The 14,646-nt window shown below is 38.5% G+C and overlaps 1 protein-coding gene across 3 annotated transcripts in view; it reads left to right on the top strand.

Annotated features, from left to right (window-relative positions):
* The window catches only part of TUT4 (terminal uridylyl transferase 4), a gene marked incomplete at both ends in the record, with an annotated part of 99,374 nt that overhangs the window by 16,297 nt on the left and 68,431 nt on the right, over positions 1-14,646 (top strand). For all 3 annotated transcript variants that reach the window (XM_080693013.1, XM_080693012.1, XM_080693011.1), the window contains 4 exons: positions 3,218-3,395; positions 9,067-9,155; positions 9,970-10,021; positions 13,545-13,614. In XM_080693013.1, the coding sequence (XP_080549139.1) occupies positions 3,218-3,395; positions 9,067-9,155; positions 9,970-10,021; positions 13,545-13,614 (389 nt within the window). The remainder of the gene's footprint in view (positions 1-3,217; positions 3,396-9,066; positions 9,156-9,969; positions 10,022-13,544; positions 13,615-14,646) is intronic.

Here is a 14,646-nt window from a genome sequence, read left to right as displayed (position 1 = left end):
GCTCATAAGCTTTGTACTTAGGGAATTTGTAAATGTTCAAGTGTGTTTTTGGTGGGGGCACATGAGGGATCGAATCTAGGGCCTTCTACCTCCAAGCTATACCCCAGCCCTATTTTATTTTTTAATTTGAACAAGGTCTCCTTAAAGTACTGAGGCTGACCTTAAAGCTACAAGTTATTTTTGTTAAAATATCTCATAGATACAGATAAGAGTATTTAAAATACTAGTATATTATTTGATTTTTTTTCTTTTTAAAGATTTAGTACTAAAACTATGTAAACTCTTTCTTATCTCTTAGTTTCCGCTTAGATATCTTCTCTTTTAAGTAGTCTTATATCTGACCTTCCCAGCAGATCTAGTTTACTCCTCTGTATTCCCATAGCAGTTCTTACCTACTTTGATCAGAAAACTGTATATATAATATATATTATATATACTGTATTCTGATTGCCTTCTTTCCCCTTGGAGGCTGAAACATTCAATATTCAAAGATTTAGGTATTTTGTTTGTTTCTAAATTATGGTGAGTAGGTACATAGTAGGTACTCAATAATTTTTTCTTAAAAAAACACTAGTCATGCCAGGCATGGTGGTGCATGCTTGTAATCCCGGCACTTGGGAGGCTAAGACAGGAGGATCATACAGATTTTTTTTTTTCTTTTTGGTGGTACTGGGGTTCCTGGAAGCCCTTCTACCTCCGGGCTACACTCCCAGACCAATTTTATATTTTTGAAACAGGGTCTCTTAAGCCAGCGCGGCTGGCTTCAAACCTGCGCAATCCTCCTGTCTCCACCTCCCAAGCGCGGGGATTACAAGCATGTGCCACCACGCCCGGCTCGATCGCACAGATTTGAAGCCAGCCTCAGCTACTTAGTGAGGCTCTCAGCAACTTAGACTCTGTTTCCAAAAAAAGTATAAAATAGGTCTGGGAGTATAGCCAGGCAGTAGAAAAGCCCCTGGGTTCCACCCACAATACCACCAAAAAAAAAAAAAAAATTAAAAAAGCACTAGTCAGGTACAGTGATGCACACTTATAATCCCATCTATTTGAGAGGCTGAGGCAAGAGAGTTACAAGTTTCAGGCCATTCTGGGCAACTGTATTTGGGTGAGGAGGGAGCCACCTAGTTTGTGTCATATCTGATGGAAGCTGTGTCTCAAAACTCAAGAGATTATTCCTTGACTGAAAAATTGTTTGCCTTTGTTAGCCAGGCGTGGTGGCACACACTTGTAATCCCAGCATTTGGGGGGCTGAGACTGGAGGATCGCTGTTTGCGGACAGCCTCAGCTACTTAGTGAGGCCCTCCACAACTCAGTGAGACCCTATTTCAAAAATAAAGAAGAAAAAATTGGGCAGGGGGTATAGCTTGGAGGTAGAATGCCTCTAGGTTCCATCCCCAGACCCACAAAAAAAGAAAGAAAGAAAGAAAGAAAGAAAGAAAGAAAGAAAGAAAGAAAGAAAAAAAGAAAGAAAGAAAGAAAGAAAATGCCTTTGTTATAATATTAAATAAAAGAAATCAGAGATGGGCGCGGTGGCTGATGCCTATAATCTTAGTACTTGAGAGACTGAGACTGGAAGATCATAAGTTCAAGGACATCCCCAGCAGGTTCTAAGACTCATCCCTCTAAAGAGACCCTATTTCAAAATAAAAATAAAATAGTAAAATAGGGTTAGGGTAGCTTGGCTTGGTGGCATATGCTTGTAATCCCAGTACTTGGGAGACTGAGTGATACAGGAGGATTGTGGTTTGCAGACAGCCTTAGCTACATAGTGAGACCCTTTGCAACTCAATGAGACTCTGTTTCAAAATAAGGAATAAAAAATAGGTCTGGGGGTATAGCTCAGAGGTAGAATGCCCCTGAGTTTAATCCCTAGTACTACACACACACACACACACACACACACACAATAGGGTTGGGGTATAGCTTCCGTGGAATGCCCCTGTACCACCCAAAACAAACAAAACAAAAACAAAAAGCTAAAACAACAACAAAGAAAAAAAAGGCAGTCATGGTGGCACATGCCTGTAATTCCAGTACTTGGGTGCCTGAGTCAGGAGGATTGAAGGTTCAAAGCCTGCCTCAGCAATTTGGTGATGATCTAAGAAACTTAGCAAAACCCTGTTTCCAAGTAAAAAATAAAATAGGAGCCCCGAGTGGTGGCGCACACTTGTAATTCCCGCGCTTGGGAGGCGGGGACAGGAGGATCACGCAGGTTTGAAGCCAGCCTCACTGGCTTAAGAGACCCTGTTTCCAAATAAAAAATATAAAAACAGGTCTGGGAGTGTAGCCCGGAGGTAGAAGGGTTTCCAGGAACCCCAGTACCACCAAAAATAAAAAATAAAAATAAACAAATAAGTAAATAAATAAATAAATAAATAAATAAATAAATAAAATCGGGCCAAGGACATAGACTAAAGGTAAAAGGCCCTGGATTCCACCCCTATTATCACACAAAGAAAAGAAACCAAATGGTCTTAGTTATGTTAAAAAATGGAGATAGTAGAATATGAGATTGTGAATGATTTTCTTCTTTGTATTTCCAGAATTCCTGGATGTTTTATGTAGATTTTACAAGTAGCATTTTTGAATAATCAGAAATAATTTATAAAAGTCATTGTGCACGTATAATATAGTCTTTCCTTAGCTCCTTGTTTTAAATTGGGTTTTAGAAAAAGTTTAAGTAGAATAGAGGTTTTGTTAACATTTTCCCAGCATTGAAAAAACAATTTGAAAAATCAATTGTGAATAGTATGTAATATATCACCTATGATGGTAGAGTCTAGAAAGTTTTCCTATGATCACTTGACACTATATGTTTATTGAATATGAGTTAAAAATTGGCTATACCTAAGATAGTCTGTCTCTGATACAACATTATCATCAGCTGTTTAGGTTATGTGATGTTGGCTTTTTTTTTGGTCTTTGTGATATTGGCTGTGGTGTAAAATTTCAGAATTTATGCACATAGTATTTTACAACAAATTTTAAAGAATAGTAATCTCCTCCCTAACACTTCTCATTTCTCGAATCCTGCCAGCAAAAGCAGGTATCTCTATCCTTTTTCTCCACTTCTGTATTTGCATGTGTTTTGTATCTAATGCATGAAAAGTGAGTATTTGTTTAGTTAACTTATTTCTCATCTTCCCTCCTATAAATATATTATATGACATTAAAATAAACATTCTTTGGTTCTTATTGTGAAATGTTACACTTATAGGAAAAACAGGAAGAAAGTGAGCTTCGATCTCTGCCACCCCCTTCCCCTGCACACTTGGCTGCTTTGAGTATTGCAGTTGTTGAATTAGCAAAAGAACAAGGAATAACAGATGATGACCTCAGAGTCCGACAAGAAATTGTGGAGGAAATGTCAAAAGTTATAACAGCATTTTTACCAGGTACAACTCATTTTATATTTAAAATTTAAAATCACAAATTCTTGCTTCTTCTTGAACTCTGGGATAAATTTAATGTTTTTCCTTTTCTTTTTAAAAGTAGCTAAATTTGATTATTTTATAAATTACTTTTTTTTTAAGGGCAGTTTTTTTGTTGCTGCGGGTTGAACCCAGGGCCATTCTACCTCTGAGTTACACCCCAGCTCTATTTTACTTTTTATTTTGAAACAGGGTCTCACTAAGTTGCAAAGGGCCTTGGTAAAGTTGGGAGTTGGCTGCAAACCTGTGATTCTCCTGTCTCAGCCTCCCAAATACTGGGATTACAAGTATGCCACCATGCTGACTAGGACAATATATTAAAATAGAAAAATTGAGAGCCGAACGTGATGGTGCACACGTGTAATCCTAGCATTTGGGAGGCTGAGACAGGTGGATCACGGTTTGTGGACAGTCTCAGATACTAATTAGTGAGGCCCTTTGCAACTCAGTGAGACCTGTTTCTAAAAAAAAAAATAAAAAATAGGGCTGGGGGTGTCGCTTGGAGGTAGAATGCCCCTGGGTTCCATCCCCAGTACCGCAAAAAAAAAAAAAAAAAAAAAATTAAATTAAATAGAAAAATTGGGAATTATAGCACAGCATAATTTTGTAATAAGAAATTAAGATTCAAAGAGCTGGGCATGGCCGGGCATGGTGGCGCACGCTTGTAATCCCCGCGCTTGGGAGGCAGAGACAGGAGGATCGCGCAGGTTGGAAGCCAGTCGTGCTGGCTTAAGAGACCCTGTTTCCAAATATAAAAAATGTATAAAATAGGTCTGGGAGTGTATCCCAGAGGCAGAAGGGCTTCCAGGAACCCCAGTACCACCAAAAAAAAAAAAAAAAAGAGCTGGGCATGGTGATACACACTTGTAATTCTAGTACTTGTTAGGCTGAGACAGAAGGATTATAGGTTCGCAGCCAGTAGGCCTTCTGCAATTTCGTGAGACCCTGTTTCCAAATAAAAAATAAAGAAATACAGCTGGGGATTTAGCTCTGAGCTAGAATGCCCCTGGGTTCAGTCCTTAACAACACACATGCACCAACTATTGATAGTCTCTTAGTAGTCAAATATTATATACCAATCTTTCAGTATCATTGATTTCTGATTGGATTTTTTTTAAAAGTAATATTATTTTTGGCATAAATATTGTGATCAGTCACTGAATAAATAAAATTCCTACTGATTAATGATAAGAAAAAATTAATTTCTTTTTCTTTTTGGTGGTACTGGGAATTGAATCCAGAAGCATTTTACCTTTGAACTATACCCCCAGTCTGATTTTTTTTTTTTAATTTCTTATTTGGAATCAGGGTCTCGCTAGGTTAATGAGTAGTTTCACTATTTAAAGAGGCTGGACTCGAACCTGTGATCCTTCTGTTTCCGCTTCCCAAGTGCAGGGATTACAGGTGTAAGCCACCATACTTGGTGAAAAAATTAAGTAAGGATTTTAGAGAAAGCTCATTTTTTGGTACAAGGGGGTATTGGATCAGGTTTATTTTTGACATTTAGTATACACTGTTTACTTAGCCCATATTGATTTTTTATATAGTGTTTAAGTAATGTAACTTAAGTAAGGCTTATTTTTTACCACCAAATGGCTTTGGACAGTTGATAAATTATAGCTTCTTATAGCTACATTGTTAGATTTATAAAAATAATAGAAAATTTAAATTATAAAATGAAAAAATTATTTCCTTCTGTTATTTCTGTCCTAATATGCTTTTCTTTTCTTTTTTTGTGATTGTACTGGGGGTAGAACTTGGGGGCTTTTCCACCTCCGGCCTATACTCCCAGAACTATTTTATACTTTATTTGGAAACAGGGTCTCACTAAGTTGCTGAGAGCCTCACTAAGTAGCTGAGGCTGGCTTTGAACCTGTGTGATCCTCCTGTCTCAGTCTCCCAAGTGCTGGGATTACAAGCGTGTGCCACCACGCCCAGCCTTCAATTCTTTTCTTTTTTGGTACTGGGGATGGAACCTAGGGCCTTTCTTTTTTTTTTTTTTTTTTTAAGTCTTTTTATTTTTGAAACAGATCTCACTGAGTTGCGAAGGGCCTCCATAAGTAGCTGAGGCTGCCTGCAAATAGTGATCCTCCGGTTTCTGCCCCCCGAATGCTGGGATTACAAGTGTGTGCCACAACACCTGGTTTTCTGGGGGTTTTTTGGTGTTACTGGGGTTCCTGGAAACCCTTCTATCTCTAGGCTACACTCCCAGACCTATTTTTATACTTTTTTATTTGGAAACAGGGTCTCTTAAGCCAGTGCGGCTGGCTTCGAACCTGCCCGATCCTCCTGTCTCTACCTCCCAAGCGCTGGGATTACAAGCGTGTGCCACCACGCCTGGCTCAACGCCTGGTTTTCTTTTTCTTTCTTTCTTTCTTTTTTTTTTTTTTTTTTTTTGCAGGTCTGGGAATGGAACCCAGGAGCATTTGACCTCCGAGCTACACCCCCTGCCCTGTTTTTTATTCTTCTTCTTTTTTTTTTTTTTGGTGGTACTGGGGTTCTTGGAAGCCCTTCTACCTCCGGGCTACACTCCCAGACCTATTCTTACCTATTCTTATTTGGAAACAGGGTCTCCTAAGCCAGTGCGCGCGGCTGGCTTCGAACCTGCGCGATCCTCCTGTCTCTGCCTCCCAAGCGCGGGGATTACAAGCGCGCGCCACCACGCCCGGCTTATTTTTTTATATTTTGAAACAGGGTCTCTTAAGCCAGCGCGGCTGGCTTCGAACCTGCGCGATCCTCCTGTCTCCGCCTCCCAAGCACGGGGATTACAAGTGTGCGCTACCACGCCTCGCCCTATTCTTTATTTTTGAAACAGAGTCTCACTAAGTTGTGGAGGGCCTAAGTAGCTGAGGCTGTCCACGAACCACGATCATCTAGTCTCAGCCTCCCAAATGCTGGGATTACAAGCATGCACCACCATGCCCGTCTAACACCCTGTTTTCTAAGTAATATATTGACTCCTAATTGGAATGTATAAAGGAGCTGGTTGTGATGGCATACCATTGTAATCCCAGCATTTGGAAGGCTGAAGACAGGAGGATCATGGTTCGAGGATAGCCTCGGTTACTACTTAGTGAGGCCCTGTGCAACTCAGTGAGACCCTGGTTAAAAAAAAAAATAGGGCTGAGGGTGTAGCTTGGAGGTAGAATGGCCCTGGGTTCCATACCCAGTATTAATAAAAAAAAAAAGAATAAAAAAATAGGTTGGGGGGGTGGCTTGAGGGTAGAATGCCCCTAGGATCCATCCCCAGTACTGCAAAAAAAAAAAAAAAAATTATGTAAAGAATTTATTATAATTACATGAATAGGAATTAAATTTTTATTATTTCAATATCTTGAATAACTTTCTGACATTTTTCAAGTTTGAAAAGTAGACTTTTTAAATATATAACTTTATATGAACATAAACTTCTAAGAAACTAAATGTGCCTATTCAGTAGCAGCCATACATATTATTTTCAATTTGCTCTCTGGTGAGATCCTTTAAAAATGTGTCTTACTTGCCGGACGTGGTGGCGCACGCTTTAATCCCCGAGCTTGGGAGGCGGAGACAGGAGGATCGTGCTGGTTTGAAGCCAGCCTTGCTGGTTTAAGAGACCCTGTTTCCAAATAAAATATTTAAAAAAAAAATAGGTCTGGGAGTGTAGCCCGGAGATAGAAGGGTTCCATCCCCAGTACCACCCCAAAAGAAAAAAAAAAGTGCCTTACTATGCTTTTTGTTGTTTTAGGCATTGAACCCAAGGACACTCTACCTCCAAGCTCTACCCTCAGCCCTATTTTATTTATTTTAAAGAATTCTTTTTTTTTTCTCTATTCTTTTTGTGGTACTGAGGATTTAACCCCCAGGGACCTTCTATCTCTGAACTACATACCCCAACCTATTTTTTTTTTAATTCTTTATTTTGAAACAGGGGCACACTAAGTTTTGGAGGGCCTCACTAAGTAGCTGAGGCTAGCCGTGAACCTGGATTCTCCTGTCTCAGCCTCCCAAATACTTGGTGGGATTACAAGTATGTGCCACCACACCCGGCTTTTATTTTTTTATTTTGAACCAGGATCTCACTAAATTGCTGACAACCATACTAAGTTACTGAGGCTGGCTTGGAATATGCTATCCTCCTGTCTCAGCCTTCCAAGTACTGGGATTACAGGTGTGCGTTGCCGTGCTTGGCTCTATTATGGTTTTTGAAAGAAAACATGATAGTCTCAGGAGGTGTATAGGTAGTGCTTCTATTTATATTGTTCTGTGAACTCTAGAGAGCCACAAAGTTTTTTGTTATTGTCATTGTTTTGTTTTAGGTTCATAAACCTGAGTTGTCTTGGCTTCACTTTGTTTGCTTATTTATTTATTTACTTATTTTGCAGTAATAAGGATTTAACCCAGGGGCATTCTACCTCAGAAATACACCTCCAGCCCTATGTTTTATTCTTTATTTTGAAACAGGGTCTCATTAAGTTGTGGAGGGTTTCATTAAGTAGCTGAGGCTGGCTGCAAATTTGAGATCTTCCTGCTTCAGCCTCCCAAGTATTGGGATTACAAGTATGTGTCACCACACCCAGCTTCACTTTGTATTTTATTTTATTTATTTTTATTTTATTTTATTTTGTGGGTCTGGGGATGGAACCCAGAGGCATTTGACCTCTGAGCTACAACCCTTGCCCAATTTTTTTATTCTTTATTTTGAAACCGGGTTTCACTGAGTTGCGGAGGGCCTCACTAAGTAGCTGAGGCTGTCCGCGAACCGTGATCCTCCAGTCTCAGCCTCCCGAATGCTGGGATTACAAGCGTGCACCACCACGCCCGGCTTCACTTTGTATTTTATTTATTTATTTTTGGTGGTACTGGGGTTCCTGGAAGCCCTTCTACCTCTGGACTACACTCCCAGACCTATTTTTTATACTTTTTCATTTGGAAACAGGGTCTCTTAAGCCAGCACGGCTGGCTTTGAACCAGCGCGATCCTCCTGTCTCCGCCTCCCAAGCTGGGGATTACAAGTGTGCGCCACCACACCAAGCCACTTTGTATTTCAGAAAGTATTTGTTTTGAATTACTGTAATCTTTTCCCCAAAGTGCTCTTATATAAACATAAATATATTGCCGGGCGTGGTGGCGCACGCTTGTAATCCCCGCGCTTGGGAGGCAGAGACAGGAGGATCGCACACGCTGGCTTAGGAGACCCTGTTTCCAAATAAAAATGTAAAAATAGGTCTGGGAGTGTAGCCCGGAGATAGAAGGGCTTCCAGGAACCCCAGTACCACCAAAAAAAAAAAAAAACCATAAATATATAAAAATAAATAAGTGTAATTTGTGACAATAGTAGTAGCTGGGTTAGTTCAATTGTTGCTCTTATTTTGTCAAACATTTTCTCAGTCATTCCTAAATGAACTTAAAATAAAATTTTGCTAGAACACTGACTTTTTAGGAGCAGTTTCTCTCTTCCTTCTCTGTTCCTATACCTTATAATTGGAAAACATTTTATTTTATAGATCAGTTAGAAAGAGTGCCCTTTTTCTGTGATCAGTGTACTAGAAATGAACAAAAGAATGGAATTGAAGTATATCCATTTTCTCTATGCTGTGTTTAAAACTCCCTTATTTGCACAGTTTCATGCTTTTATGTTTTCCCTTTATTCCAGAATGTTCACTTAGGTTGTATGGGTCGTCTCTGACTAAGTTTGCTCTGAAAACTAGTGATGTTAATATAGATATAAAATTTCCTCCCAAGGTAAGTAATTAGAAAATAGTTTTTCCTGTGTGGTTCTTAACTAATAACTTGCTAATTTTAATGGATAATATATTTAGAGAATGAGTTGGGGAATATAAAACTCTGGCTCATAGAGTGTTACCATAATGACTAAACAGTGATTTAGGAAATCAAAATTAAGTTTCAGACATAGGCAATGTTAAAAACAAGTGTGTGTGGGGGGAAGCAACAGAAGATATAAAAAGGAAAGTGCTTATATTTGATCATCTTAAATACTTAATACATCTGGTAAAACAAGAGAGCAAGCAAAACTCTGGGAGGAGTTTGGTTTTTTTTTTTTTTTTTTGGTGGTACTGGTGTTCCTGGAAGCCCTTCTACCTCTGGGCTACACTCCCAGACCTATTTTTTTTTTTTTTAATTTGGAAACAGGGTCTCTTAAGCCAGCACGGCTGGCTTAGAACCTGAGCGATCCTTCTGTCTCCGCCTCCCAAGTGCCGGGATTACAAGCATGTGCCACCATGTCCGGCTCTGGGAGTTTTGAAAGCCAACATTGGGTCAACTTGTGATATGTATGTGTGGGTGTGGGTGTATGTGGAGAGGGGATAGCAGCATTTATAGTGTCTGCCACCTGATGGATACTTTTTTTTTTTTTTATGGTGCTTGGGTTTGAACCCAGGAACATTCTACCTCTATGTTACACTCTCAGCCCATTTAGTTTTTTAAAACAGAGCATGATTTTGTTTAAGTGTTACTCTTTAATGAAATTGAGTTCTCTATAATGTCCTGCTACTTGTACTTTGAAATTAGTATATTGATTGAATTTTAAACTTTTCAGATGAATCATCCAGATCTTCTGATACAGGTTCTTGGAATTTTAAAAAAAAATGGTGAGTTTCTTTTTCTTTCTTTTTAAAATTTTCCTTTGTAAAGGTCCATGTATTGTATTTTTCATATCTGGGTAATCAGATTTAAACTTAAACTGCGGGCATCTTTGAGTCATTTTATTATATGTGGATAGATACATGTGTCTGTATATATATTTGTTTAATAGGTGTACCAGATAATAGGATTTGCCTTCTGGTAACATATTAAATTGATATGGAAAAATTGCTGCATTTTAAGTAATTAAAAATATTAGCTTTGCTGGGCGTGGTGGCGCACGCTTGTAATCCCAGCATTCGGGAGGCTGAGACCAGAGGATCGCGGTTCGGGGACAGCCTCAGCTACTTAGTGAGGCCCTCCGCAACTCAGTGAGACCCGGTTTCAAAATAAAGAATAAAAAATAGGGCAGGGGGTGTAGCTCGGAGGTCAAATGCCCCTGGGTTCCACCCCCAGACCCACAAAAAAAAAAAAAAAAATTAGCTTTAAATATAATAATTTTCCTTTATCTGTATTTTACTTTCCACAATTTTAGTTAAACTTTGGTCAATTATGGCCTGAAAATATTAAGTGGAACATTTTATTTTATTTTATTTTTCTTTCACCAATATTTTACTGTGTTTTGTGTACAAGTATTTCACATCCTTAAATTTATTCCCAAATATTTTACTTTTTTTTTTTTTTTTTTGGTGGTATTGGGGTGGAATCCACAGAGGCTTTCTACCTCCGGGCTATACTCCCAGACCTATTTTATATTTTATTTGGAAACAGGGTCTTACTAAGTTGCTGAGAGCCTCACTAAGTAGCTGAGGCTGGCTTCAAACCTGTGCAATCCTCCTGTCTCAGCCTCCCAAGCGCGGGGATTACAAGCGTGCGCCACCACGCCCGGCAATATTTTACTTTTTTGATGCTTTTGCAATGGGATCATTTTCTTCATTTTTTTTTTTTTGGTAGTTTGTTTTTACTGTATGAAAACACTAAAATTTTTTTATTTTTTATTTTATATATTATTTTATTGAAAGTAAATATTACACATTTATTCTATATTTGGTACCCTCTCCCCCCCTCGTTTTCCCCTCCCCCCCTCCTGACAATTAATACCCAGGCTAACCGTTTACACCTATTGGAAGTAGCCCCTCATCAATCAAGTTCAGCCTCCTTCCTCTCTTAGTTTTCCATTCAAACTTTGCTGAGATTTCCCTTCCATGATCTGGATTCCCTTTGGTATCATTTTAGAAATAGGCAATTTTTAAGTTTTAAATCGAGGGCCTTTATTTTTTATTTATTTTTTTATGGTACTAGGGATTGAACCCAGGGGCATTCTACCTCTGAGATACACCCCCAGTCCTATTTTATTTTTTATTTTGAAATAGAATCTCAGTAAGTTGCAGAGGGCCTCACTGAGTTACTGAGGCTGGCCTTGAACTTAAGATCCTAGTTTTTAAGGAATGAATTTGGTACATTTTATTCTGTAAAGGTATTTTAATGTGGTTTTCTTTGTTACTAAATACTTTGTTATTGTAATATTAGTTACATAATAACTTAAAAGTATATTACATATACAAGGTAAATATAGCTTTTATGCCTTCAAACCTTATAGAGAATGTCAGCCTATCGAATAATTAAAATAGATTTTCCACTAAAGAGATCAACCGGGCATGGTGGTGCACGCTTGTAATCCCAGCAATCGGGAGACTGAGACAGAAGGATCCGGTTTCAAGGACAGCCTTGGCCATTTAGTGAGGCCCTTTGTGACTCAGTGAGACCCTGTTTCAAAATAAAGAATAAAAAGTAGGGCTGGTAAGCCCAGCATTTGGGAGGCTGAGACAGCAGGATCCAGGTTCACAGCCAGCCTCAGCTACTTACTTAGTAAGGCCATTTGTAACTCAGTAAGACCCTGTTTAAACAGGGCTGGGGTTGTAGCTCGGAGGTAGAATGCCCATAGGTTCCATCCCTAATACCACAAAAAAAAAAAAAAAAAAAAAAAAAATAGGTCTGGGAGCCAGGCGTGGTGGCACATGCTTGTAATCCTAGCATTCAGGAGGCTGAGACCAGAGGATCGTGGTTTGCGGACAGCCTCAGATACTTAGTGAGGCCCTCAGCAACTTAGTGAGACCCTGTTTCAAAATAAAGAATAAAATATAGGGCAGGGGTGTAGCTTGGAGGTCAAATGCCCCTGGGTTCTATCCCCAGTACCTCAGGGTTCTGGGGTTCCTGGAAGCCCTTCTACCTCCGGGCTACACTCCCAGACCTATTTTTAAAAATATTTTTATTTGGAAACGGGGTCTCTTACGCCAGCGTGGCTTGCTTCAAACCTGTGCGATCCTCCTGTCTCTGCCTCCCAAGTGCGGGGATTACAAGCGTGTGCCACCATGCCCGGCAATATATATATATAATCTTAAGTAATACAGTACAGGTTTATAAAACCAACTCTAATTTTATTTTATTTATTTTTTATTTTTTGGTGGTACTGGGTTCCTGGAAGCCCTTCTACCTCTGGGCTACACTCCCAGACCTGTTTTATACTTTTTTATTTGGAAACGGGGTCTCTTAAGCCAGTGAGTCTGGCTTCGAACCTGTGCAATCCTCCTGTCTCTGCCTCCCAAACTCAGAGATTACAAGCGTGCGTCACCATGCCCAGCCAAGTCTAATTTTAAAATTGATTATGTCCTCTTAAATGTCCTATTTTATCCTCTAGAGACCTATCATCTACAGGATTTGTTTCTCTCTCTCTCTGTGTGTGTGTGTGTGTGTGTGTGTGTGTGTGTGTGTGTGTGTGTGTGTGTGTTCTAAGCCCTTTTTTGAGTGCTTTGTGTCTTGCTCATTTTCACATTCATAGTATATAATGAAATTTCTAAACATACAGTTCTTTAGCATATTTTTTAGTAAATTAATAATTCTAACAAATGCTATTGAGATATTTTCTTTGAATTTCAAATAGAATAATGGTAATTCATCTCTCTTGACTTAAATTAGACATTAATGGCATGGGACCTATCTTGAAGGTATAGAAAAAGATTTCAGATTGAAAATATGCTTCACTCTGTTAAGTCAGTCCTTAGCAGATTTGATTGGGCAAACTTTATGTGTTACCAGGAATTGAGGCCAGCAGAGCTTCTACTTACATGAGTAATTTAAAAGAACTGAACTGTCTAAGCATTATAGCTATTAATTTTATGATTTTCTTGGAAATAGCCTCAGAAGTAAGTGTCCTATCTATAAAGTTTTAACAACTTTAGGTACTTATTTGGAAATATTCAAACTTTTAGGGATGTTAAAACTTTTCCTCTTATGGTGATTATAATTTGGGGGCTTTATTTGGAATTATACTTGTGGTTTGTGATAATACAGCAAATGATATGAAGAGAGGTAAGATTCTATTAGGTTGATGCTCATAAGGGGAAGAGTGGATTATCCCACAGAAACGGAGTGAATTTTAGAAGGAAACTACTACTTACTGTTTATTATAGAATAAATACTTTAGAGATGGTAGCAATGAGCTTACTTCTTTTCTTTTTTTCCTTTTATTAGCATTATATGTAGATGTGGAATCTGATTTTCATGCTAAAGTTCCTGTTGTGGTGTGCAAAGATCAGAAAAGGTTGGTAACAATGAAGGAAAAATGAAATATTGGAAAAAAAAAACTCCAAACCAAACAACTAAGTTTGTAGTGAACATCTCCAAGAACAATGTATTTTTTGTTTTTAGATTTCTCCTTGAGTTAATATAACTGATATTAGCCAGTTATAATTATAAATAATTATAAATAGCAAGCTTACTGAATACATGTGAAAAGAAATAGAATTACCAGACAGCGAGGGGGGGCACTCTATCCACACTTTAATTTTTTTAAGTTTATTCATTCAGCAGTATTGAACATTTATGTAGGTACTTATGCTTATATGTACGTACTGCACTACTCTAGGAATACAAACATAAATAAGATATAGCCTCTTTCATTAAGAATCTCACAGTAAGCTCGGCGTGGTGGCGCATGCTTGTAATCCCAGCAATTGGGAGGCTGAGATCAGAGGATCGCGGTTTGTGGACAGCTTCAGCTACTTAGTGAGGCCCTTCACAACTCAGTGAGACCCTGTTTCAAAATAAAGAATAAAAAATAGAGCAGGGGGTGTAGCTCGGTGGTCAAATGTCTCTGTGTTCCATCCCTAAGCCTGCAAAAAAAAAAGGAATTTCACAGTAGATTATAGTTTTTACTTTTAGATTATAATTTTATTTTTTACTTATTTTATTTATTTATTTTTGTAGTACTGTGGATTGGACCCAGGGGCATTCTGTATTCAAGATACACCCCCAGCCTCATTTGGTTTTAATTTGGAAACAAGATCTCACTAAGTTGCTGAAGCTGGCTTCAAACCTGTGATCCTTCAGTTTGAGTCTCCAAAGTATTTGGATTATAGGTGTGGGCCACCATGCCCATCCTTAATATATTTTTTAATTCACTAAAGTGGAATGAAAACTGATCTAGCCTTTCTAGTCATATAAAACTATTGGACTGAGAGGGCAAAGTGCTTTTGAAAAAGAAAACTAAATATTGAGGTCCATGTGGAAGACATGTAATCAATAAAGAAGTGATAAGATTTTTAATTGATAACGTGGTTTTCTTTTTTCTTTT

Source organism: Muscardinus avellanarius (assembly GCF_963383645.1).
Source record: "Muscardinus avellanarius genome assembly, chromosome: 3".
NCBI classification, from domain to species: domain Eukaryota; kingdom Metazoa; phylum Chordata; class Mammalia; order Rodentia; family Gliridae; genus Muscardinus; species Muscardinus avellanarius.
Note: the sequence above shows the minus strand (reverse complement) of the source record. Positions and strands in the feature narration are given on the sequence as shown.